Source organism: Hypanus sabinus, chromosome 7 (genome assembly GCF_030144855.1).
Source record: "Hypanus sabinus isolate sHypSab1 chromosome 7, sHypSab1.hap1, whole genome shotgun sequence".
Taxonomy (NCBI): domain Eukaryota; kingdom Metazoa; phylum Chordata; class Chondrichthyes; order Myliobatiformes; family Dasyatidae; genus Hypanus; species Hypanus sabinus.
This window is the reverse complement of record NC_082712.1, coordinates 82,126,994-82,153,074: the sequence shown is the minus strand read 5'-3', so window position 1 is coordinate 82,153,074 and position 26,081 is coordinate 82,126,994. Positions and strand designations below refer to the sequence as shown.

Here is a 26,081-nt window from a genome sequence, read left to right as displayed (position 1 = left end):
AGGTGGCTAATAACAGTAAACAGATGCCCTCCATTGGTGCTAGTGACAGACCTCCAGCTTCCACTTGAAGCCCATTACTGATGACAAGATCCAGTGCTGAACAAGTGGCTGAGATCCAGAGATTTTACTTCTGACCACAAAACTGAACATACCTTTGTCTTACTCAAGTTTGTAGCTGGCATCAGGGAAGAGCATGGTTGATGTGGACCAGCATAGTTGAGGTTTCCCTCGAAAGTTTCCAGTCTATGACTGTGATCAATACGGAAATATGCTCAGGTTCAGGACATCTTGTAATGTCTGTTTGAAATGCTATAAAGCAAATGAAAGTGGTGCCTGCAATAGAGAATATCCACACCAGAGCATAAACCTGGCTGGTGCAGAGATGGGATTCCTCAAGTGACATGCCCAGTAGGTTAGTTAACACTCCAGAATCCTTGTAGATACTTTAAAAACTTACTAAACTCAAACACGAGGAAGTTTACAGATGCTGGAGATTCAAAGCAATGTTGGAAGAACTCAACAGGTCAGGCAGCATCTATGGAAATGAATAAACAGAGTCGACGTTTCGAGCCAAGACACTTCTTTAGGATCAGAAAGGAAGTGGGAAGACAAAAGAATAAAAAGGCTGGAGGAGTGGAAGAAGGATAGTTAGGTGATAGGTGAGTTGGGAAGATAAAGGAGTGTAGAAAAAGGAACTGAGAGGAGAGTGGACCATAGGAAAAAGGGAAGGAGGAGGGGACCTAGAGGGAGGTGATAGGCAGGTGAGAAAATGCAAGAGGCTCAGGTGGGAAACAGAAGACAAAGGGATGGGGAGAGAAAACTTTACTGTACTCTCGTACCCATATCATTCATCTGTTCTTTGAACATTATTCTGCTGTAAAAGCTTGCACCATCTTTGGACGTATATTCTATTTTCTTGCACCATATCCACAATGTTTTCCTTGCTTGCTTTATACTTAGGAAACTTTAATCTCTTTCCACTGCCTATGCTGATCACAAAACCTCATTCTTCTCCCTTTCTTTCACAGCTAATCCTCACCCACATCTTTTTAGCTCTGTCATGGCTTAAAAATAGTTACTCTGACATCTTCAAAATATCAACCACTTGTGTGAAGACAGATCGTGCTCAGATTGCCAAGAGCTTTACAGCATTTCCAACTCTATTTTATATTCTGCCAATTGTAGTAAGTCATTTAAAGCTCTGCTTCCATTTATCCAGCCCCATTGCTTCCTCATTTGAACGATTTCCATTCCAATGGGGAAAGGCAACATCTTACAGTGTTCATTGTTCTGTACACTGGGCCAGAACCCAGTGGGAGGGAGCTCAGTGGCAATGGATGTAGAAATTTGGAATCCAAGCACACAAAATACAAAGGCAAATGCTTTACCTTCTGCAGAGGGTGGCATGATTATTGGATGATTCTTTTAGTTAGTCACTGTGCCACAGAGAATCTACAAATTTGCAGGCAGGTAAAATCTAGGCATTGCCTGCTTTGCCAATTTGTATTGAAAGATTCTAAGTACATTTACTATCAAAGAATGTACAAATTATATACCTCAAAATTTGCCTGCTTACAGGCAGCCACAAAGCAAGAAACTCAAAGAACCCAATTAAAAAAAATAGTATTGGCTGTAACAGAGAGAAGAAAAACACAATTATGCAACTAATAGAAGCAAACCAGATTGAGTCCTTAGATCTGGGGTAGGCCCAAGCCTCAGTCTCAGTAGCACAGCAGCTGGAGCAGTTAACTACCAAGAAACGAATATCGTGGGAGACCAAGTGATATCAGCCCAACTTTTTGCTCCAGTTCCGTTGCTCGGGCTTTCCAGTCTATCAGGCCTGGCGTTTTACATTGTCCAAGGAAAGCCACTGCTACAACCTGCAACTTGGTCATCTCTGAGACTGAGGTAGACAGATGTTTCCAACAAGTGGACAGTCGCAAGGCTGCAGGACCGGACGACATCCCAGTGCGGGTACTCAGGATGTGCACAGCACAACTGGCAGGTGCGTTTACAGACATTTTTAATTTCTTTCTCTCTTCCCCCTGCCCCCCCCCCCAGTGTAGAGTGCCCTCTTGCTTCAAATTATCCCCATTGTCCCTGTACCAAAAAAGGCTAAGGTAACATGTCTGAACAACTGGCATCCTGTCTCACTCACCTCAATAATAAGCAAATGCTTTGAGAGGCTGGTCAAGGACTACATCTGCAGTTTAGCCACTGCTCCACATACTGTCGGTAACATGCGGAGAAGGATGCTTATGTGAGAATGCCGTTCTTGGACTACGCATTCAACGCCGTAATTCCATCCAGGCTCGACAGGAAGCTCAGAGACCTCGGCCTTGACCCTGCCTTGTGCAAGTGGATCCAGGATTTCTTGTCAAATCGCTGGCAGGTGGCAAGAGTGGGCTCTCTCACCTCCACCCTCTCTCAGCACAGGAGCCCCTCAAGGTTGTGTACTAAGTCCCCTCCTTTGCTCCCTGTATACCCATGACTGCATCACCATCCACAGCTCTAATCCACTAATTGAATTTGCTGATGACACTACATAGATTGGCCTAATGTCAAATGATAAAGAGGTGGCCTACAGGGCAAAAGTCATCTCTTCGACAGTGGTGTCAAGGAAACAACCTCTCCCTTAATGTTGCAAAAACAAAGGAGCTGGTTGTGGACTACAGGAGGAATGGAGACGGGCTAACCCCTATTGACATCAATGGATCTGGGGTTGAGGGGGTGAACAGCTTTAAGTTTCTCGGCATCCACATCACCGAGGTCTATACACACCAGCTGTATGGTGAGAAAGGCACAACAGCACCTCTCTCACCTCAGACAGACGGGGAAGTTTGGTATGGGCCCCCAAATCCTAAGAACTTTCTACAAGGGCACAATTGAGAGCATCCTGACTGGCTGCATCACTGCCTGGTATGGGAACTGTATCTCCCTTAATCACAGGGACTCTGCAGAGAGTGGTGCAGACAGCCCAGTGCACCTGTAGTTGTGAACTTCCTATGATTCAGGACATTTACAACAACAAGTATGAAAAAAGGGTCCGAAGGATCATTGGAGACACTAGTCACCCTTATCACAATCTACTCCAGCTGCCATGATCTGGGAAACAGTACCGCAGCATAAAAGCCAGGAACAACAGACAGACAGCTTCTTCCACCAGGCCATCAGACTGATTGATCACGATGAATTGAGTGTATTTCTATGTTACATTGACTGTACTATTTATTATAAATTATTATAATTGCACATTGCAAATTTAGCCAGAGACATAATGTAAAGATTTTTACTCATGTATGTGAAGGATGTAAGAAATAAAGTCAATTCAATTTTGCTTCAGCTTTGCGATGCACCTGCACGACACATCCTTCAAATCAGCTTCGCCTCCACTTGCTTTCTTCATTGTTTGTGGTTTACCACAATTTACTTCAGAAAAGGTGTTATTAGTAATGTTTTTAGTCAAATGTCTTGCCTTTTGATCTACTGCATACATTTGGCATTGCCATCTTAAACAAGGTTCAAAATGGCAATGACAAGACTTCGGTAAGATGGTGATTGTTTAGTTGCTCCGAACTTTTGCTCCGTTATGCTTCCTATCTTTGCACTATATGTCTCCTTTCTTAAACCTTAGTTAGGTATTTTATTAGTTCTCTTTTACCTGCCTGCGAACACATCTATCTTATAATGGCTACCAAAAGTACTAAAACCAGGAAAAAGGAATCTTCCACGGCTCTGTCGGCTGAGATTCTTGTTGTTTTGGAACAACATCGACAAGAGATTTTAACGGATTTTAAAACTGAATTTAGAACTTCTTTCAACCAGCTGGATTCTAAATTGGATCAGATTAATGCTAGAGTGGATGAACATGCTGAACATTTATCTCGCATTGACTTAACTTCTGAAGATTTAAAACGCCGTGTTCAACATCTTGAAACTTTCTGCTCCAACCTAGTGGAGAAGAACAGTAAACTTTCTTTTAAAACTGTGGATCTTGAAAATCGGAGCAGACGTTGCAATCTACGAATTCTTGGGTTTGCCAGAGGCCACCGAAAAGGGCCCTCCCGTTGAATTTTTTTCTGATTTTCTCTGTGAGATTTTCGGGGAAGAATTTCTTCCGACTCCACCTGAGCTTGAAAGGGCTCACAGGATTTATATTCCTCGTGCAACTCTGGACTCCCGTCCACGGCCGGTTATTTTATGCTTTCATTGATACCAGGATGAAAAACCGTTTGATGATGGAGGCACTCCGCAGAGGTACTTTTGCTTTTCAAAATACGGTAATTCGTTTTGTGCAGGATTATGCCCCCCAGGTTCTGAAGATGTGTGCTGAGTTTAAAGGTGTAATGAAAGTGCTTTTTGATCGCGGATTCAGACCCTCTCTCCGAAATCCAGCCGATCTTCGAATTACGCTTACTACTGGAGATTATAAGTGGTTTAAATCAGTGAAGGAGGCTGAGGCGTTTGTTGGAAGTCTTCCAGCTACCTCGTCTTCTTCGGAACCAGCCTGACCTTCTAAAATGGTTGTTAAGTACTTCTAGAAGTAAAGCTATTTTTTCCGAACTCAGACTTTACTTGAATAATTCAGACATTAACTAATGAAACTCTAAAGGCTGTAGTCAATTTCTCCCTGGACTTGGTGCGTTTTTTCTAAATAGATGATTTAAGTTTAATGTTTCCCTGCGGACTTTTAGATTTTATGTGTGTAATCTATTTTATTTTTGTATAACTTTATCTATAGAGAACCACAATTGATTTTAACTTGTTTTGGAGGTTTGGTTTTTATTGAAGGCCTCCCTGTTGGTTGATTTATAGTTTAAGTTTTGCTTTTTTTTCTGTAAACGGTTGATAAGTACTCTCTTTAAATTTATAATTTCCCCCTTTTCCCTCTCCCTTTTTTTTCTTTTAATCTTCTATAATTTTTCGCGGGTAGGTTAGTTTTAGTTTTCTTCTAATTTTTTTTATATTAAGTTTTATACTTCTGTTGAAGTTGTTCCTATTTGTAATTCTGTTTTTTAGTGCATAAATTAGTTATTATTTGCTATATTATTTATACGGAACTTTTGTTAACGATACGGAACTGGAAGTCATTTTTGGGTTAATTTTTTTTGTAGAGCTAGCTGCTTTTTTAGGTAGCTGTCTAGTTTTGGGTTGTGAGGGTGGGGTGGATTCTCCAGTTCCAACACTACTCTCTGTTTCTTTTGTTTTCCTTTGTTATTCAGGACATGTCTCTGTTTTGCTTCTACGGATCTATGTTTACATTTTTGCTCCCAGACTGTTACTGTACTGCTTGATTTTCTATATGCCTGCTACCTTCTATGCACTAACAATTGATAATGGTTAATACATTTAAATTTGTGAGCTGGAATGTAAAGGGATTGAATCATCCTGTTAAAAGAAGGAAGGTCTTCTCCCATATTAAACAACTCAAAGCTTACATTGCTTTCCTTCAAGAAACTCATATTTGTAGTTTTGATAATTCTCGGCTTTTGTCAAAGTGGGCGGGTCAGCATTTTCATTCATCCTTTGCCGCCAAAGCTTGGGGGGGGGGGGTCTCCATCCTTATTAATTCAAATATTCCTTTTGAACTCCATAATAAGATATCTGATACAAATGGCCATTTTATTATTGTTTCTGGTAAATTATATAATACTAAAGTTGTACTAGCAAACCTGTATGCTTCCAATTTTGTTGATGTTAATTTTTTTGAACGTTTTTTCTCTTCACTACCAGATTTAAACTCATACTCTCTTATATTGGGTGGCGATTTTAAGTGTTGGTTAGATCCTAATTTGGATCGATCGTCCTCTGTTACTAGATTACCTACTAAATCTGCATTAGCTATTCACTCTTTTCTTTCTAATTATGGTATCTCTGATATATGGCGTTTCCTTCATCCTACTGAGAGAGATTATTCTTTTTTTTCCACATGTTCACCATACCTTTACTAGAATTGACTACTTTTTACTTGATAATCAACTTATTCCATTTGTCTATTCTTGTGATTATCAGAGTATACTGATTTCTGACCATGCCCCAATTACTTTGTCTTTAAATTTTCCTGGTCTCCCTCAGAGGAATAAACAGTGGTGTCTTGACTCGACTTTTTTATCGGATGATGATTTTCTAAAATTTATTAAGGATCAGATAACCTTTTATATTAACACCAATACGTCATCTGAAATGTCATCCCAGATTGTCTGGGATGCCATGAAAGCATATTTGAGGGGTCAAATAATCTCCTATACAGCAAATCTTAATAGAAAGTCCTGTACAGATTGATTAGACCTCATTAATCGGATTAAAGAATTAGATCAACTGTATGCTCAAACTAAGAATCCTGAATTATACAAGAAGCGTGTAGAACTTCAAACTAAATTTAATCTTTTGTCTACTCAACCTGTTGAACGCCAACTTCTTGAAAGTAAGAGTCACTTTTATATTCATGGTGACAAATCTGGTAAATTTCTAGTCAATCAGCTGAGGCGTTCCAAAACTAAACAACATATTACAAAGATCCGGAAGGAGAATGGAGACTTTACATCGGATCACTTAGAAATCAATGACGCATTTAAAATTTTTTACTCTTGACTTTATCCCTCTGAATCTCAGAATGAGAATATCTCTGTCGATCATTTTTTAAATAATCTGAATATTCCTTCGCTTTCATCTGATTTTAAAGCCAAACTTAATGCACCTATATCATCAGAAGAATATCTTTTGCAATTTCTGCATTGTCTTCAGGGAAATCTCCTGGACCTGATAGGTTCCCCGTAGAATTTTATAAATCATTCTCTTCACTTCTTTCTCCTCAGTTACTCTCAGTATTATCTGACTCGTTTAATTACTGTAAATTGCCACCCTCTTTTAATGAGGCATCTATTATTCTTTTATTAAAAAAGGGTAAAGACCCAACAGATTGTTCCTCGTATAGGCCGATTTCTTTGCTTAATGTTGATGTGAAAATCTTGGCCAAAGTTTTGGCTTATAGATTAGAAACTGTTATTCCCTCTATTATTTCTGATGATCAAACTGGTTTTTATTAAAAACCATCTTCCTTTTTTTAATATTCCGCATTTATTTAACATTTTATATTCACCTTCAACTGGGATTCCTGAATGTGTTATCTCCCTCGATGCGGAGAAAGCATTCGATCATGTAGCGTGGGACTCCCTTTTTGCGGTTTTAGAAAAATTTGACTTCGGTCAAAGTTTTATCTCTTGGATCAAATTGCCGTATCTGTGTCCTACTGCCTCTGTTTTGACTAATTTTCAGAAATCCCAGTTACTTAACCTCAAACGTGGCACCCGTCAGGGATGCCCTTTAAGTCCCTTTCTCTTTAATTTGGCCATAGAACCTTTGGCGATAGCATTTCAAAGCTGTCCTGAATTGACCGGGATTTGGAGGGGGGGTGTTGAGCATAAAGTTTCTCTTTATGCTGATGACTTATTACTTTTTCTTTCAAATCCGTCTATATCCTTACCTCCAATGTTTTCACTTCTTGATCAGTTTAGCTAGTTTTCTGGCTATAAACTTAATTTACATAAGAGTGAACTTTTCCCAATTAATAAAGAAGCACAAGAATTAACATTTCGTGACCTCCCTTTTAAAGTAGTTCATAATCAATTTACTTATCTTGGGATTATAGTCACAAGGAAGTTTAAAGATCTTTTTCGTGAAAATTTTGCCAATCTTTTATATATTACAAAACTGTCTGTTACAATGGTCACCAATATGTCTTTGGTAGGTCGTATTAATGTTGTTAAAATGTATGTTCTCCCTAAATTTTTATATTTATTTCAATCAATCCCAATTTTTATTCCTAAATCTTTTTTTTTGATTCCTTAGACTATTATTTTGTCATATCTGTGGAAGAATATGCGTTCTAGAATTAACAAAGTTTATCTCCAAAAATCTAAAAAAAGAGGGTGGCATGGCTTTACCTAACTTTCGTTTATATTACTGGGCAGCCAATATACGTTGTGCTACCTTTTGGTCTTTTTTCCATGGCCAACCCGAGTGCCCTAATTGGGTGGCAATGGAGTTGGAGTCAGTTGGAGACGCTCATGGAGTGAGTACCGTTTTGGATTCGCTCCATAACTTTTACTTTTTTTAACCTTTGATCACCCTTATTCAGCGTATTTTTACCTATACCGAAAGTTTCTTTATTCTTTTTTTTTGGATTTACTGCTAAGCGTTTGTTGTGAACTTTTGATGATATGCAAACAGAAATGTCTCTCAGGTCTAAGGGACGGGATCCCGGACGTAATCCGAACGGTAACGGAAAAAAGCAGGCTCCGACTCAACAAACACCATTAACTTTTGAATTGTTTATGGAGGTTTTGAATCAAAAATTTGCTGAACTACAACAATTTTTTAAAGAAGATATAAAGGCTTTTCAAGAGTATATGGTTAAGACGGATTTAGTAATTAAACAGCAACAAACTCTTATTGCGTCTCTGCAAGAAGAAGCTCGGAAGCGAGATTTGACTATTGGAAAACTGCAACAGGATTTAATTTCGACCATTAAGCTGATGGAAGCCCTTAAAGCCAAGAGTGACGATTTTGAGAATCGCTCCAGAAGACAGAACGTACGTATACTTGGTCTTCCAGACGGCATAGAAAAAGATGACCCTTCGAAATATTTTGCTCAACTTTTAAAAGAAGCGTTTCCGACAATTTTCCCGAATAACCCTCCTTTATTGGATCGGGCACATAGAATTCGGCGTCGATCACCGAGTGTTACAGACAAACCTTCGGTGATAATTGTCCGGTTCCATTATGTACATGACAAAGAACAAGTTATAAGAGCAGCTCGTCGACTAGGAATGATTAAAATCAAAGATTTTTCCTTCCGTCTGATCGAAGATTTTAGTTCAGATCTTTTAAAAAGAAGGCTTCTTTTTAAACCGTTGATGGCTGAATGTTATGAGAAAAATCTGAAACCTGCGCTTCTATACCCTGCGAAGCTTCGAATTTCTCCGTCGAATGCTCCACGACAAGTTTTCCTTTCAACTTCAGAAGTGAGAAAATATCTGGAGGAGAACTTCCCTACTGCTACAGACACCAGTCTTTAATAAATGAATGATTCTGATCGTATAAGATGGTTCTCGATCTCTTAAACCAGAATTATAATCTGGTTATTGGTGTAGGTTCATCCTACACTTTATACTCAAGTTAAAGTGTGCTTGCGTCATGTTAATTGTTTTTGCCTTATACACTTTAATCATTTAACTACATACTTGTCTATTAACTTTGTTCCTTCGAAGGTATATTTTTAATTCTTTGAAGGTAAATTTTTCCTTGATTAAGATGGTGGTTTTTTGGAAAAGATTTTTGGTTTTGCTTAAGATGGCATTATGTTTATATTTTTCGTGTTTCTTCTAGACAAGGCATCGCTTATCTTAGCTTAAATATTTTTTGTTTTGTCTGGGCCAGAGCCCGAGTTATAATTGTTTTTAGTGATTATATTTTTATTCTTTTTACAACTAACTATACTTAGAAATATGGTTTTTATTATAGCGATTTTATTTTTAAAGTCGGGGTGATTCTTTTATATATATCCTTTTTATATGGAGTGTTCTTCAGCTGACATGGGGGTAGGATTAGTCTTACTTTTTCTCTTTTTAAGTCATATTTTGGCTTTTTCTCTTTTTCTCGGGGGGTGGGGGGATGGTCTGTTTTCTAATTCTATTTTTTTTGTACCAGTTTGTGTTAGTTTTTTTATTCGGGCTGTTTTTGAACTTCAAATATGTCTGTGTTGTCGTCACTTCCGGGTCTTCTCACTACTTTTGTTCCTCTTCCGGGTGCATGAGTTTATAAGTTGGTTAACCCTTTCTATACCAAAGGGTTGATTATAGAATTATGGCTCAGACCATTAATTTTGTGTCTTGGAATACTAATGGTTTAAATCATCCAATTAAACGAAAGAAGATTTTCAAAGTATTCCAAAGACTTAATGCTCATATCATTTTTGTACAAGAAACTCATGTGAGGAGGGAGGACAAATTTCGTTTTTTTAGATTTTGGCGGGGTCAACAGTATCATGCAAATTCGAATGCTAAAGTAAAAGGAGTTTCAATTTTTATTGACTCCTCTATTTCATTTGTTCAACATGATATTTTTTCGGATCCGAATGGCAGATTTTTGTTAATTACGGGTTTACTTTGTAATAAAAAGGTTGCTTTGGTTAATGTTTATGCTCCAAATGTGGATTGTCCTGACTTTTTTAAGTCTTTATTTACTTCTTTACCCAATCTAAACGAATATAAGTTAATAATGGGTGGTGACTTTAATTGTTGTTTAAATCCTCTGATGGATAAATCTTTATCTATTCAGACTTTACCTAATAAGTCGGCCACTTGTATTAACTCCTTTTTGACTGACAATGGAGTTTTTGATGTTTGGAGATTTCGGCATTCTAATGACAAAGAGTTTTCTTTTTTCTCACATGTTCATCACTCTTATTCAAGAATTGATTATTTTTTTGTAGACTCTTGTTTTTTTCCATTGGTAATCGGTTGTAACTATGATATTATAGCTATCTCTGATCACGCTCCGTTATTACTTTCTATGAAATTTACGGATACAGCTTTTAATGCTAGACAATGGCGATTTGACTCTACCTTGTTGCAAGACTCTGACTTTATTAAATTTATGGAGGAGCAGATCGACTTCTTCTTCTCAACTAATTCTACGGATGATATTTCCTACGGAACACTTTGGGACACTTTTAAAGCTTATATACGTGGACAGATTATTTCTTATTCTGTTGGTTTGAGGAAACGTATCAAGATGGAAACTCTTTTATTGGTTGATAAAATTAAAGAGATTGATAAGAAATATTCGATTGCTCCTAGTAAGGAGCTTTACAAACAAAGGGTTGAACTTCAAATGGAACATAGTTTATTACTTACATCCTCGATTGAAAATCAATTAATGAAAACTAAATCTGATTTTTATATACATAGTGATAAATCTGGTAAACTGTTAGCTAGTCAATTGAAGAATGCTCTGGTTAAACGTCAAATCACTAAGATTGGTCAGCAGAATGGGAATCTGACAGTTAATCATGATGAGATAAATAAGGCATTTCAAGATTTCTATATCAATCTGAATTTCCTCAAGATTATAATACCATGTCTGATTTTCTGGGGAAATTAAATTTTCCAAGGTTATCATCTGATGATCTTTTGATATTGGATACTCCTATTACGGATGTAGAAATTAAAGGGGCTATTTCCTCAATGAATTCTGGGAAAGCACCGGGTCCAGATGGTTATACAGTTGAATTTTTAAAATTTTTTTCCGCTACTCTTTCCCCTTGGTTAGGTAAGGTTTTTGAGGAGGCCATTAGATTAGGGAATTTTGCCACAATCTTTTTATAAGCTTCCATTTCTCTAATATTGAAGAAAGATAAAGACCCTACTAATTGTGCTTCTTATAGACCTATATCTTTATTGAATGTAGACTCCAAGATTTTTTCTAAGTTACTGGCATCTAGATTGGAGAAGGTATTACCCAAAATTATTTCAGATGATCAAACTGGCTTTATTAAAAATCGTTATTATTTTTTTAACATTAGGAGATTGTTGAATATTGTTTATACTCCCTCACATGATACTTCAGAATGCGTGATTTCATTAGATGCGGAGAAAACATTTGACAGAGTTGAATGGCCTTACTTATTTAATGTGTTGGAGAAGTTTAATTTTAGTCCGATATTTATATCATGGATTAAATTGATTTATCATACTCCAGTAGCCTCAGTGTTTACCAATAATCAAAGATCTCCCTTTTTTCGCCTATTTCGGGGCACTAGACAGGGATGTCCTCTTAGTCCATTACTATTTAACATTGCCTTAGAACCTTTGGCAATTGCCATCAGACAATCACAGGATATTTTGGGTATTAATCGTGGGACAGATATTCATAAGTTATCTTTGTATGCAGATGATTTATTACTATTCATTTCTAACCCGGAGAAATCCATTCCAGCAGTTTTATCATTATTGGCTCAATTTAGTGAGTTTTCTGGGTATAAGTTAAATCTTAATAAAAGTGAATTGTTTCCATTAAATAAACGGGTCCCAATTTATGGAAATTTACCCTTTAAATTAGTTAATGACTCTTTTACTTATTTAGGGATCAAAATCACAAAGAACCATAAAGATTTGTTTGGATTTAATTTTTTACCCTTAATTGATCAGATTAAAGGTTTGTTTACTAGGTGGTCACCTTTGTCTCTATCTCTAATAGGCAGGATTAATGCTATTAAGATGGTTATTTTACCTAAGTTTTTATATATTTTTCAAGTGATACCAATTTTTATCCCGAAATCTTTTTTTACTAATGTTGACTCTAAAATTTCTTCATATATATGGCAGTATAAAAATCCCAGGTTAGGTGAAACATATTTACAGAAGACAAAAAAGGAAGGCAGGTTAGCATTACCTAATTTCAGATTTTACTATTGGGCAGCTAATATTAGATATTTGTTATGCTGGTTGAAAGATGGGGGTGGATCTTTTGGCCCTTGTTGGGTGAGTTTAGAAACTAAATCGGTATCAGCTTATGCTTTGGGTTCTATTTTAGGGACTTCTCTCCCTTTTGCTCTTTCTAAATTGCCGAAACGAATTGACAACCCGATAGTTAAACATACATTGCGTATATGGTTTCAATTTCGGAGATTTTTTGGGTTGACTCAATTCGTTTTAAATAGTCCTATTGTATCTAATTGTTTTTTTTCACCCTTCCATTATAGATCAAGCTTATTCAGCTTGGAAAACTAAGGGATTACTAAGATTTTCTGATTTATTTTTAGATAATTGTTTCATGTCTTTTGAACAATTATCCAACAGATATAACTTGCCGAGATTTCATTTTTTTAGATATTTACAGATTAGACATTTTTTAAGTTCTGTACTCTCTACGTTTCCAAATTTTGTGCCTTCAGATACTTTGGAGAGTTTATTTCAATTAGACCCTTTTCAAAAAGGGCTTATTTCAAAACTTTATAATATAATTATGAAGATACGTTCAGAGCCCCTTTATAAGACTAAACAGGATTGGGAAAGAGAGCTTAGTTTTAGTATTTCTAGTGAGAATTGGGATAGAATTCTTCAATTAGTTAATACATCATCGTTATGTGCCAAACATTCACTAATACAATTTAAGGTTGTACATAGGGCCCATATGTCCAAGGATAAATTAGCTCATTTTTACTCTCATATAAGTCCTATTTGTGATAGATGTCATTCTGAAATTGCGTCTTTAACTCACATGTTTTGGTCGTGTTCATTTTTGGAGAAATATTGGAAAGATATTTTTGATATTATATCTGCGGTTTTGAATATTGATTTACAACCTCATCCTATTACCGCAATTTTTGGTTTACCAATGTTAGATTCACAGCATTTATCTTCTTCAGCCCGTCGAATGATTGCATTTCTAACTTTGATGGCTAGAAGATCTATATTGTTGAATTGGAAAGAAATTGATCCTCCCACTGTATTTAATTGGTTCTCTCAAACTATGTTATGTTTAAATTTAGAAAAAATTAGAAGTGGTACTTTTGAGACTTCTATTAAATTTGAAAAGTTATGGAGACCATTTATTCAACATTTTCATATGATGTAATATGACCCTGTGCCAAGTACATTTGATTTCCCAGCTTTTAGCTTATGTATTTTGAGAGGACCGGAAGTGACGGCATTGATGAATACTTATTTTTGTGAGATATTATAAACAGCCCACTTTTTTTTTCCTTCTCTTTTGTTTGTTTTTTTTTCTTTTATATTACTTATCAGCTATAGTTATTAGATTAGATTAGTTAGTTTTGCATTATATAAATTTTTTTTTGTTTTTTTTTCTTTCTTTTTTCTGTTTTTTTTATATTATACATTATGAAATATTTAGATTTACTATGTCCATACATATATCTTATGGCTTATGTCTTGGTAAACTCATTTATATTGTAACATTTATATGTTTTTTTTTCATATGTAATGGAATGTGTATGTTGGTAATTTCTTTATCAATATATCATCTGTATTCTGTCCATATTATTAATATTAATAAAAAGATTTAGAAAGAAAAAGAAAGGCAATGGAGTTGAGTTCCACTAAAGATTTATCTATTTCTGCACTTCTTGGCTCTGTACTTCCTAGTAGTTTGTCCAAATTAATTGTTAATCCTCTTGTTAGACACACTTTGCGAATATGGGCTCAGTTTAGGAAATTTTATGGTTTCTATGGTTTTTCTTTTTCTAGTCCTATCTTACATAATCACCTTTTTTTTACCTACTACATATGATTCAGCATTCCATGATTGGTATAGGAAGGGCATTAGACATTTTGAAGATCTTTTTATTGATAATCGCTTCGCATCTTTTCAACAGCTCTCTGCTAAGTTCAATCTGCCTAATACTCTTTTTTTTTAGATATTTCAAAATTAGACACTTTATTAATCCTTTAATTCCTAACTTCCCTGAAATGCCTGAGAAAAATGTTATGGATTTATTTCTTTCTATTAATCCACTGGGTAAAGGTTTAATATCATTTATTCGTGATAAATTAGCATTCTTACGGCGTGCCCCTGTGGATAAAATTAGAATGGCTTGGGAGCATGATTTAAATATCTCTTTATCTGATGAGACTTGGGATTCGATTCTCAAATCGGTTAATTCAACCTCTCTTTGTGCTCGCCACTGCCTTTTACAGTTTAAGATTGTTCATAGAGCCCATATGTCTAAATCTAAACTATCTCAATTTTACCCTAATATTAGACCTCTTTGTGATAAATGCAAAAGGGGCGAGGCCTCTCTTATTCATATGTACTGGTTTTGTCCTAGCTTGGAGAAATTTTGGAAAGATGTCTTCATAACTTTATCTTATATTCTGAACCACCACTTAGAACCTAACCCTTTAATTGCTTTGTTTGTTTTTTTGGGTGAGACAGATTTGCGTTTGAGTTTGACTAAGTGTCGAATGTTATCTTTTGCTTCTCTCCTGGCAAGGCGTTTAATCCTCCTTAGATGGAGAGATGTTGCCCCGCCCATGCATGCTCAATGGCTTAATGATATGTCCTGCTTAGACCTTGAAAAAATTCATTATTCAGTTCTTAATTCAAATAGAAAGTTCCTTAAGGTCTGGGGACTTTCACTACTTTCATAACCTTCCTCTTAACTAAGGTTTTTTTTTCAGTCCCTTGCTTTCAGCTCTTTTTTTTGGTAGTAGGCATTATTATCTTCTGTTGCTAAGTGTATTCACAGTTTTGGGGGTTTGAATGTCCTGATTTATATTCTCTATATTGTGTTGTGGTTGGTCTGGAGTTTTTTTTTGTTGCAGGGCTTGGGGAGGATACTCATTTTACATGTCTTCAATTTGGGTGCTTTCCCAATTATCTTTTTTGTATTATAGTATTATTGTATGTTTATTTTTGCACTGTATTAATTTTCTTCATTTTGATTTGGGGGTTTTTTCTGCCTGTAGTGATGTAGAAAATGCATAAAAAAAACTAATTAAAAAAACAAAAACAAACAAACAAAATGGCAATGACTATCACTGACCAAGGCAATGAAGCCACAAAAGAAGCATTTTCTTGATGGCCACCCATTTTTAATTCTGATATGTTGGTCTTTGGCTTCATTTGCTGTAATGATGAGACGATTCTCAGGCTAGAGGAACAACAACACACATTTCGTCTGGGTAGCCTCCAGCTTGATGGTATGAATATAGATTTTCCCCAACTTCTGATAATTTCATCTCCCCCCACCTCAAATCCTGTATCTCCATTACCCCTATTCTTCTCCTCACTTGCCCATTACCTCCATCTGGAGTCCCTCCTCCTTCCCTTTCCCTCATGGTCCACTTTCATCAGATACCTCCTTCTTCAGACCTTTATCTCTTCTATCACTTCCCAACTTCTCACTTCAAACCCCTGCCCCACCCACCTGGTCTCACCTATAACTTGCTAGTTTGTACTCCTACTCTCCTCACCTCCTTATTCTGGCTTCTTTCCCCTTCCTTTCCAATCCTAATGAAGATTCTTGGCCTGAATTACTAATTGTTTATTCCTCTCCATAGATGCTGCTTGACCCGCTGAGTTCCTCCAGCATTTTGTGTGTTATTCTGGATTTCCAAGATCTGCAGAATCTCAAGTTAATGACCATCAGCAGTGCTGTATCTTGGTGGAAAATGTCTTGGACGTAAGAGATGCTCTTGGAGAAACTGCATTTGTAGATGATATGACTGCAACCATTGCAAGGAGGCTAGAGTAGTCAGCTCAGTTCAGTTTATTGTCATTTAGAAACCACAAATGCAATGCAGTTAAAAAATAAGACAACATTCCTCCAGAATGATATTACAAAAGCACATGACAAAACAGACTACACCAGAAAATCCACATAATGTTTGGCAATCCCCAATCCAGAGTCCAGAGAGGCTGCTGCATATTAATATCGCGCTACCATCTTAGCGCGTTCCCCAGAAAGGAGCTCCAAATCCACCAGACAAAACAAGATCAAAAACTAAAGCTACAAGACCTGCACAAAACCACATAGTTACAGCAATGCAAATAATAGCATAATTGACTAAAAAAAACCAGACCATGCGCACAGTAAAAAATAGTCCAAAGATGTTAAAAAGAATATAAGTTCGAAAGAAACCACCACACAGTTTCCACAAGTCCTCAGGGTCCCAACAGACTCGTCATCCCACGCAGGCGGCAGAAGGGAATACCCCCGCTATGGACTTCCACGGCGCCGCCCGACTCAGTCTCGTAGACGCAGCACACAATGAAAGCTCCGCTGAACCCAGCCTTCCAGACACAGCACGCAGTGAAAGCACCCGACCGTAGTGGACTCTGAGTCCGTTGAACCTCCAAGCCTCTGACCATCCCCTCTGGCACAGCTTCTCTGAGCACCATCCCCTGCCAAGCGTATTAAGACACCCCCGCCAACAGCCACCGGCAATGCGACCCCGAGGACTGGGGGCCTGTTCTTCTCAGCAGAGACTCTGACCTCACAACAGCAGCAGCAGCAACAAAGAAGGCCTTCCTGGAGATTTCCAGATGTTCGTCCGTGCTCTCACGTCTGTTTTTCATCAGATTAGGATTGCGCACGGCACCCCGCTTAACAAATAAAAGATATCAACTCTGGAGTGGCCGCTGCAAGCTGCGTCGCACCGCCATCTTGGCTATCAGAAAATCCTACAAAAAGCAGTGGATACAGCACAGCCAATCGTGGGTATAGCCCTCCCCGTCGCTGAGCGCATCTACATGAAACGCTGTTGCAGGAAAGCAGTATCTATCATCACCCAGAACACACTTTCAGAGCTTACTCTCTTCTCACTGCTGCCATCAGGAAAAAGGCACAGGAGCCTCAGGACCCACACCACCAGGTTCAGGAACAGTTACTACCATTCAAGCATCAGGCCCTTGAACCAGAAGGGATAACTTCGCTTAACTTCATTGAAATATTCCCACAACAAACAGCCTCACTTTCAAGGACTCCTCATCTTATGTTCTTGGTATTTATTGCTATTTATTTATTATTATTTCTTTATATATTTGCACAGTTTGCTGTCTTCTACACTCTGGACACCCAAGTTGGTGTGGTCTTCCATTGATTCTATTATAATTCTATTATATATTTATTGAGCATGCCCACAAGATAATGAACCTTAGGGTTATACATGGTGACATACATGTACTTTGATAAATAAATTTGCTTTGAACTGTGTACAGAACTAGAGAGGTATTATTAGAAAGATTTATCATAAGGAATGCATACAGTATTGGTCTCCTTTTTTAAGGAATATGTATGTAGACAGTCTAGACCAGGGATTCCCAACCTTTACGTCATGGAGCCTTACCATTAACCAAGGACCCCTGGTCTAGACTGAAAGGATCATTAGGGTACTTTCTTGGATGAGAAAACTGCCCTTTGACAAACAGATAGCAAAGTTGGAATTTTATTATTTACAGTTTAATTTAATGAGGGGTTAATGAATTTAAAATACAAGAGCTTAAGAGGGCACGACAGGGTAGATACTGAGGCATTTCCAGTGGGATTAGCATGCCAGATCTTTCCAAAGGGCAGGCTGCTGCACTGGTGGTTCAGTGGTAGAAATCTCACCTGCCACATGGGTTCAATTTCCCCAATGAAAAACACCCATTTAAAGTGGTATGGTAGCATGGTTGTAAGTGCTGGTCAATTGCAAGCTCCAAATATCGACTGCGGCAAAATTAGCAAAGGTGAGACCATTGAATTTCAAAGGTAGATGGTTAGATTCTCTCTTATTGGAGATGTCCAGCACTTTGCAGCTTAAATTCAACTTGCTTCTCATCAGTACATGATTGTTGTCCAGGTATTGTTGGATAAAGGCATGGCCTCCTCCTTATTATTAAATTAAAAACATTGTTTGATGAGGATTGCATATCCAAACTTCTAACCATATAACAGGAATTCCCAGCGTGGGACCAATGAACCCCTCAGATAATGGTATGGCTCCACAGCAAAAAAATGTTGGGAACCGCAGTCTTAAAATAAAGGGTAGGTTGTTAACAAAAGCCACTGAAAAGTTAAGTATTTTGTTTTTAAAGGGTGTCTTTATTGACATTCCTGCATCAGCCAAGGAGCTGAAGGTGGCTGTGGCATGACACTTGGAGCAGTCTATCATATAGCAAAACTGCTGTGGAAAATAAGAAAATACTGTAAGAGCCTACATAAGGCTGTCTGGCTCATCAAGTGAGCTGTTTTCCCATACCCCTCAATTCCCCTATTGTGCAGAAATCAGTACCATAAAAACAGTATATTTAATGAGGTAAATTTTATTGCTTCCCTGGGCAGAGAATTCCACAGATTCACTACGCTCTGGGAAAAGCAGTTTCTTCTCATCTCTGTCCTAAATCTTGAGATGATGTCTTCTAGTTGTGGTAACATTTAGATTTATTGTTTATTTTTAATTTTTATTTTTTATTCAAATTATTTATTTTCAATTATTTATCTCCAGGCAATATTACATAGCCTCCCAACAGCATGTTGAACAATCACACATTTCATTATTGCCACTGAGGCTGCAGCAAACATGCAAAATGTACTGCACAATTCAGGCAAGTCTTCTCTAACATTTCCCAAACTAATGCTAGCTTTACCACTAGTACAGGGGTCTACAACCTGGGTCCATGGAGCCCTCAGTTAATGGTAGGGGTCCACAGCATATAAAAAAATTGGGAATCCTTGACCTCTAAGGACAAGCACACAAGGTCCAATTCCAAATTAGTCAGCAGCTTAATCCTAAAGAAAGGAAATAGATATAGTTTTCTGTTGCCATATTAAAGTCAGATTCCCCTACCCAACCTATATGGAAATACCAAATCTGAGGACTTTTTTCCCTTCCTCTATTCTTTCATGGGATATCGATGATACTGAATTTTTACTTTTAGTGCCTATGGATTCCAAACTTTACTAATGTCCCAGGATAGGGCTCGAGCAGACTCAAGCTTGTGCCTACAGGCATTCAGTATCAGCGGATTTGCAGACTTGGCTCTGCCCAACGGGCCTCAACTGGCAGATTTCCGATTTGACCCGCAGGCCTCAAACCTTGACATTGATCCCAGTACATAGCAATCACTGAACACTAGTCCTTGAACTCTGGACCCAAAACACCAGACTATCTTCCACTTTTGAGTAAATATAATTAGGTACTATGATGGGCAGGTGAAGGAAGGAGATACCTTTCTTCCAAAGGAGTGTAAAGCATCCTTCCCTCCACTAGCCTGCAGGTCACCCTTGGGCAAGGAGTAGCAAGGATCAAGGTCATGTGAAGCTATGGGAACAGGTAGTGTATGGTTGTATGAGCAGCTGTGCATATCACAAGTCCTGATAATGTGACCTCTGGCGCCAGGCGATCTCTGAAGAGTACTGATAATGGCTGGGGTCATCTGTTTAGTAAAGACATTGCCCAGAAGGCGGCAGTGGCAAACCACTCTGTAGAAAAAATTTGTCAGGAACAATCTTGTTCATGGATAGAACAATATTGCCTATGTCATAAACACAGCACTTACCAATGAGGCCTATGGTGGAATGTAAAGGCATTACTGGTTCACCAGTCCCTATAAGCCTAATATCAATCAAGATGTTACCACAGCCATGTCATGGCTGAACATGGTCACTGCGTGCTATTTATTAAATGATTGCTCATCATCTATCAGATCATTTCTGAAGGTTATAAAAATGTTTTTATATGCAGTAAATGTTTCCATTATGAGTAGTGAGTGGATTGACCACTGCAAATATCTTCAATTAGTCAAAGGTGGCGGGTACTGGGAGGTGGAGGAACACATACAAAATGCCAGAGGAACTCATCAGGTCAGAGAGGATCTACGGAGGAGAATACACAGTTGATGTTTTGGGCTGAGACCCTTCATCAGAACTGGCAAGGAAGGAAGAAGCCAAAATAAAAAGGTGGAGGCAAGCTAGGTGAAGTCAGGTGGATGGGGGAGGGGTGTTGAAGTGAGAAGCTGAGAGGTGATAGGTGGGAAGATAGAAGAGGGCTGAAGGAGACTGATTGGAGAGGAGAGTGGACCATGAGAGAAAGGTAAGGAGCAGGGGTTCCGGGGGGGGGGGGGGGGAGAGAGATGATAGGGAGGTGAGAAGAGAAGAGGTAAGAGGGTAGCTAGAGTGGGGAATGGAAGAAAATGGAGGGGGAAGGGGGAAAATTACTGGAAGTTAGAGAAATGGATGTTCATGCCATCAGGTTGCCAAATAAATAAGAGGCGCCCTTTGTTCTTACCTATTGGCTGCAAAATTGCAAGGTTCAGAAATTGCAAACACAAAGGTTGGGGGTGTTGTGGCTAGTGTGAAGCACTGTCAGAGGTTACAGCAGGACATCAATAGGATGCAAAACTGGGCTGAGAAGTGGCAGATGGAGTTCAACCCAGATAAGTGTGAGGTGGTTCATTTTGGTAGGCCAAATATGATAGCAGAATATGGTACTAATGGCAATAGACTCTTGGCAGTGTGGAGGATCAGAGGGATTGTGGGGTCTGAGTCCATGGGACACACAAAGCTGCTGCACAGGGTGACTGTGGTTAAGAAAGCGTATGGTACATTGGGCTTCATAGACCGTGGGATTGAGTTCAAGAGATGAGAGGTAAAGTTGCAGCTATTTAGGAGCCTGGTCAGACCCCACTTGGAGTACTGTGCTCATTTCTGGTCACCTCACTACTGGAAGGATGTGGAAACTATAGAAAGGGTGCAGACGAGATTTACAAGGATGTTGCCTGGATTGGGGAGCATGCCTTATGAGAACAGGTTGAATGAACATGGCCTTTTCTCCTCGGAGTAACAGAGGATGAGTGGTGACCTGATAGAGGTGCATAATAGATGATTAGAGGCATGGATCGTGTGGATAGTCAGAGGCTTTTTCCCAAGGCTGAGATGGCTAGCATGAGAGGGCAAAGTTTTAAGGTGCTCGGGAGTAGGTACAGAGGAGATGCCAGGGGTAAGTTGTTTTTTTTTTAATACGCAGAGTGGTGAGTGCATGGAATGGGCTGCCGGCGACAGTGGTGGAGGTGGATACAAAAGGGTCTTTTAAGAGACTCCTGGATAGGTACATGGAGCACAGAAAAATAGAGGGCTAAGGCTAACCCTAGATAATTTCTAAGGTAAGGATGTGTTCGGCACAGCTTTGTGGGCCGAAGGGCATGTATTGTGCTGGAGGTTTTCTATTTGGAGCAGAATTAGGCCATTTGGCCCACTTAGTCTACTCTGCCATTTCTGGCCTATTTTCCTTCCTAGCCCAATCTTCTGTCTCCATGCCCCAACCAATTAATAATCTATTAATCTCTGCCTTAAATATATGTAAAGACTTGGCCTCCACAACCGCCTGTCGCAATTAATTCAACGGATTCACTGCTCTCTGGCAAAAAACATTCCTCATCACCATTCTAAAAGGACACCCCTCAATTCTGAGGCCTTGTCCTCTGGTCCTAGACTCTCCCACCATAGGAGACACCTTCTTCACATCCACTCTATCAAGATTTGATAAGCTTCAATTATGTCATCCCTCATTCCTCAAAATTCCAGTGAATGTAGACCCAGAGCCATCAAATGCTCTTCATATGACAAGTCATTTAATCCTGGAAACATTTTCATTAACCTCCTTTGAACGCTCAACATTGGCAAATCCTTTCTTAGATAAGGAGTCCAAAACTGCTCACAGTACTCTAAGTGAGGTCTCACTAGTGCTTTATACAGCCTCAACATTACATCCTTGCTTTTATATTAGAATTGGCAGGAATTGAATTCTGCTCAGTGATTGCTGATGCTAAAAAGCGATGCATAAACCGCTACATTAGTGTGCTATGATTTTGAATTGTTATGGTATCATACATCCTTCTGTTATGGCAACAGCTGACCAACATACTAGGCCCTTTCAGAAGGTTGTAAAATCAAACTGTTGTACAGCAGCAAAGGATTCCTTCGCCTTGAAGGAAATTGAGTTCTTATGACAAATTGGTCACACTGTTGAGAATTGCTTCTGTATTTCAAACAGTTTATTTAAAGCAATTGTGCAAGTTGAACCCATATCACCTTAACACCACGTTTGAGTTGAGCTGTTCTTGAATCTTGGCAAATTACTTGCAAACTTTTTGTCACCATACAAAGAGACATCATTATTGCACTGTTGATTATGTATGTATTCTCTGAATGTTGGCCTTTACATACTTATCAATCAGCTGGTTGGTCATTGTTATGGAAACACAATTGTGATGTAGAGATGAAATCTTGCCCTAATTGGCTGGGTGGCGAACTTCATGTACTGTGCTCTGGAATTTTACTTGCATTGACTCATGAACAGGATTGAGATCTACCTGCTTGTTCACAGAAAAGTTTGCAAAAGACAAGCTTCTAGGAATTCCCTCGCATGCCGCATGTTTGCTCACGCCTTGACTTTCAATGATGCCCAGTTGAATGTGAATTTCCACCAATCCATGTCTTGGGATTACTACTTTTCCATTGTGTTATTTCTAAGCGACTAGCTCTCTTGCCTTACTCTTACTCCAAAATAAGAAGATACTTCTGCTAAAGGAATCTATTTTGACTTTTCCACACTCAGGTTAATATTGCTAAGCAACCGTTGCAAGAGAATTACTGTAAACATACGCACAGATCCAAGATCAGGCTCTACTCATCGTTTAATATGAATTTCACAGACTGATCTGCTTATTCTATATCACCCCAAAGCACAGAACACACAATCTCCTTCCAAGAACAGAACTACAGCAAGATAAAGCACAGAAATCGGCAGTGTGTACTGACCATCAAACATCTGTTTAGACTAGGCCTCCTTAACCTGGGGGTCTGTGAACTTGGATGGGAAAAAAAATTACACCTTCACTTTCACTGATCTCAACTGAAATTTAGCACTTTCTTTAATTATGAATGTAGGCAACAAACTATAGTAGTATCAGCAGTACCTGTGATTTTGTCATCAATAGAAATCACAGATAAAGACCACCCCATAGTTTAAATATTCTTATTCAAGCTAAGGAACAACAGGCTTCACACTGATCGTCTTAAATTTCATTTTTTTGAAGTTTAACTCACCTATATATTTCAAACAAGAGGACATGATTGGAGAGTTAGGGGGCAAAAGTTTAAGGGTAACACAAGGAGGAATTTCTTTACTCAGAGAGTGGTAGCTGTGTGGAATGAGCTTCCAGTAGAAGTGGTAGAGGCAGGCTCAGTATTGTCATTTAAAGTAAAATTGGATAGGTATATGGACAGGAAAGGAATGGACGGTTATGGGCTGAGTGCGGGTCAGTGGGACTAGGTGAGTGTAAGCGTCGGCACGGACTAGAAGGGCTGAGATGGCCTGTTTCCGTGCTGTAATTGTTATATGTTTATATGTTAAATATATATATATATATATTTTAAATGTATAGTCTTGTTATCAAGTAGAGTCATAGAAAAGTACAGCAGAGAAAACAGGCCCTTTGGCCCATCTAGCCCATGCTGAACCATTTAATACATTAATAAAACATTATTATATCACAAATTTGTTTGTTTAATATTTTAATAACTATTTCAATATAATTGGTTTATTTTGTAATCCTGTGTATTTTATTTTATATATTTAAATAAATTATTCTGAGGAGGGTTCCTCAGGATTCACCAGACTCCTAAAGGGGTCCAGGACATAGAACAGGTTTAGAACCCCTAACTTTGACAAGTCTTGCATTAACCACATTTTCCATTCTTGCCTACTTTAACAGAACATATGCACACATTACATAAATTGTAACTTAATCGTTATATGGTAGAATGAAGCAGTACAGAAGAATTTTAAAATCAGTACAGGTACACAATGATTTTAATGGAGAAATCAAAAGACTCAAAGTACTAAATTTATTATCAAAGAACATATAAATTATACAACCTTGAGATTTGTTTGCTTACATGCAGCCACAAAGCAAAAAACCTGAAAGAACTCAGTTAAAAAATAAATAAAAGACTAACACCCGGTGGTCAAGAGAAAGGGAAGAAAAAGAAACACAAATCATGCAAGCAATTGAAGTGATCAACAACGTTCCAGACCAAATTGAGCTCTCAGATCCAAACCCAGGAATAGGCCCAAAGGCTCGCTTATCAGTTCATCATATTAGCAGGTATGGAGCACAGCAGCTGGGGCAGTCTTCATAGCTTCAGTGACATGGAGGGAGGAGTGACCATTGCAGTGAACAAGTGAAATGGGCTCATCTTGGATCCCGATATCTCTTTTCTATCTATCTGGGCCAGCGTCAAATTGACCAAATATTGTACCTTGCATTGTACCCAGGAACCACTGCAGCAAAAGGCTCTGATGCCCTAAAGAATGGAGTGAACATCGTGAAGGTGGCTCTTGCCTCAGATTTGGGCCAGTGTTTATATTATCTGAACAGCAGGTAGTGCCTCGTACAAAGACCCAGTTACTGCTGGCGGTGATAATTTAACAGAATTTACTTCAGAAAAGGTGTTTTTTGTGATGCTTTTAGTTGAATTTCTTGCTATTTGAACTACCAGTGAGTAGTTGTAAGTGTTTGGTAGCACCATCTTAATTGGAAGACCAGCACTTTAAACTTCAAAAGGAAGATCTACTTTTGGAGTAATGAGTGCAACAGGGCAATGTTCCCTAATTCTTGTAAAGACATTGCCCAGAAGGCGGCAATGGCAAACCACTCTGTAGAATAATTTTCCAAGGGCAATCATGGTCATAGAAAGACCATGATTGTCCATGTCATACGACACGGCACATAATGAACGAACAAATCTTTGAGAGTGGCAGGGTAGAGATATGTCTCTACCAAAGGAGGTGTAAGGCACTTCTTCACTCCGTTAACCTGCCGTTCACCCCAGGCAAGGTGTAGCACCTGCTTAGACCACCCCCCACAAAACGATCAGGGTCACGTGATGTCAGGCAGACAGTAGCTGAAAAGCATTATCAGTAGCTGGGGTCACCATCTTATTAATACACTACAATGGCAAACCACTTCCGCAGAAAAGTTTGCCAAGTCAATCATGGTCATGCATGAGACCATGATCGCCTACGTCATACAACACAGCACATAATGAAGTTGATGATGAATTGGTGTAAACTTTATCTAGTAACTGGCACACACATCTGAAATATGCCAGAAATTTGGCTATGGAATGATTTCCCCCAACAGGCCAAACAAAAACAAAAAAAGAAATGGTAGCACCTTACCGAGCTTGACTTCAGCGTTTTCTGTCAGCAGCACATTTTGTCCTTTGATGTCTCTGTGGATAACTTTGTGTGCATGAAGATGAGTTAAGCCCTACAAGCACATCACAGAAACATCAGATACTGAATATGAACACAAAAATAAACTTGCAATTTTTCATACTTTCCATGAATTGGAAGGGAAAGTGTAAACATAACAGCACAAATTTAAAGGGAGGTTAGGAAAAGAGACCTGGGGGAAGGGAGCAAGATTCGGCTATTCTTTGGTGGTGGCAGAACTATAGAGATATCTTTTAAAACAGAGGCCCATTAACAGAAGAAACAAGGTAATGG

At 38.5% G+C, this 26,081-nt stretch overlaps 1 protein-coding gene across 2 annotated transcripts in view; it reads right to left on the bottom strand.

Annotated features, from left to right (window-relative positions):
- LOC132396903 (misshapen-like kinase 1) overlaps window positions 1-26,081 on the bottom strand; it is a 326,920-nt gene that overhangs the window by 127,148 nt on the left and 173,691 nt on the right. For both annotated transcript variants that reach the window (XM_059974976.1, XM_059974977.1), the window contains exon 6: window positions 25,752-25,842. In XM_059974976.1, the coding sequence (XP_059830959.1) occupies window positions 25,752-25,842 (91 nt within the window). The remainder of the gene's footprint in view (window positions 1-25,751; window positions 25,843-26,081) is intronic.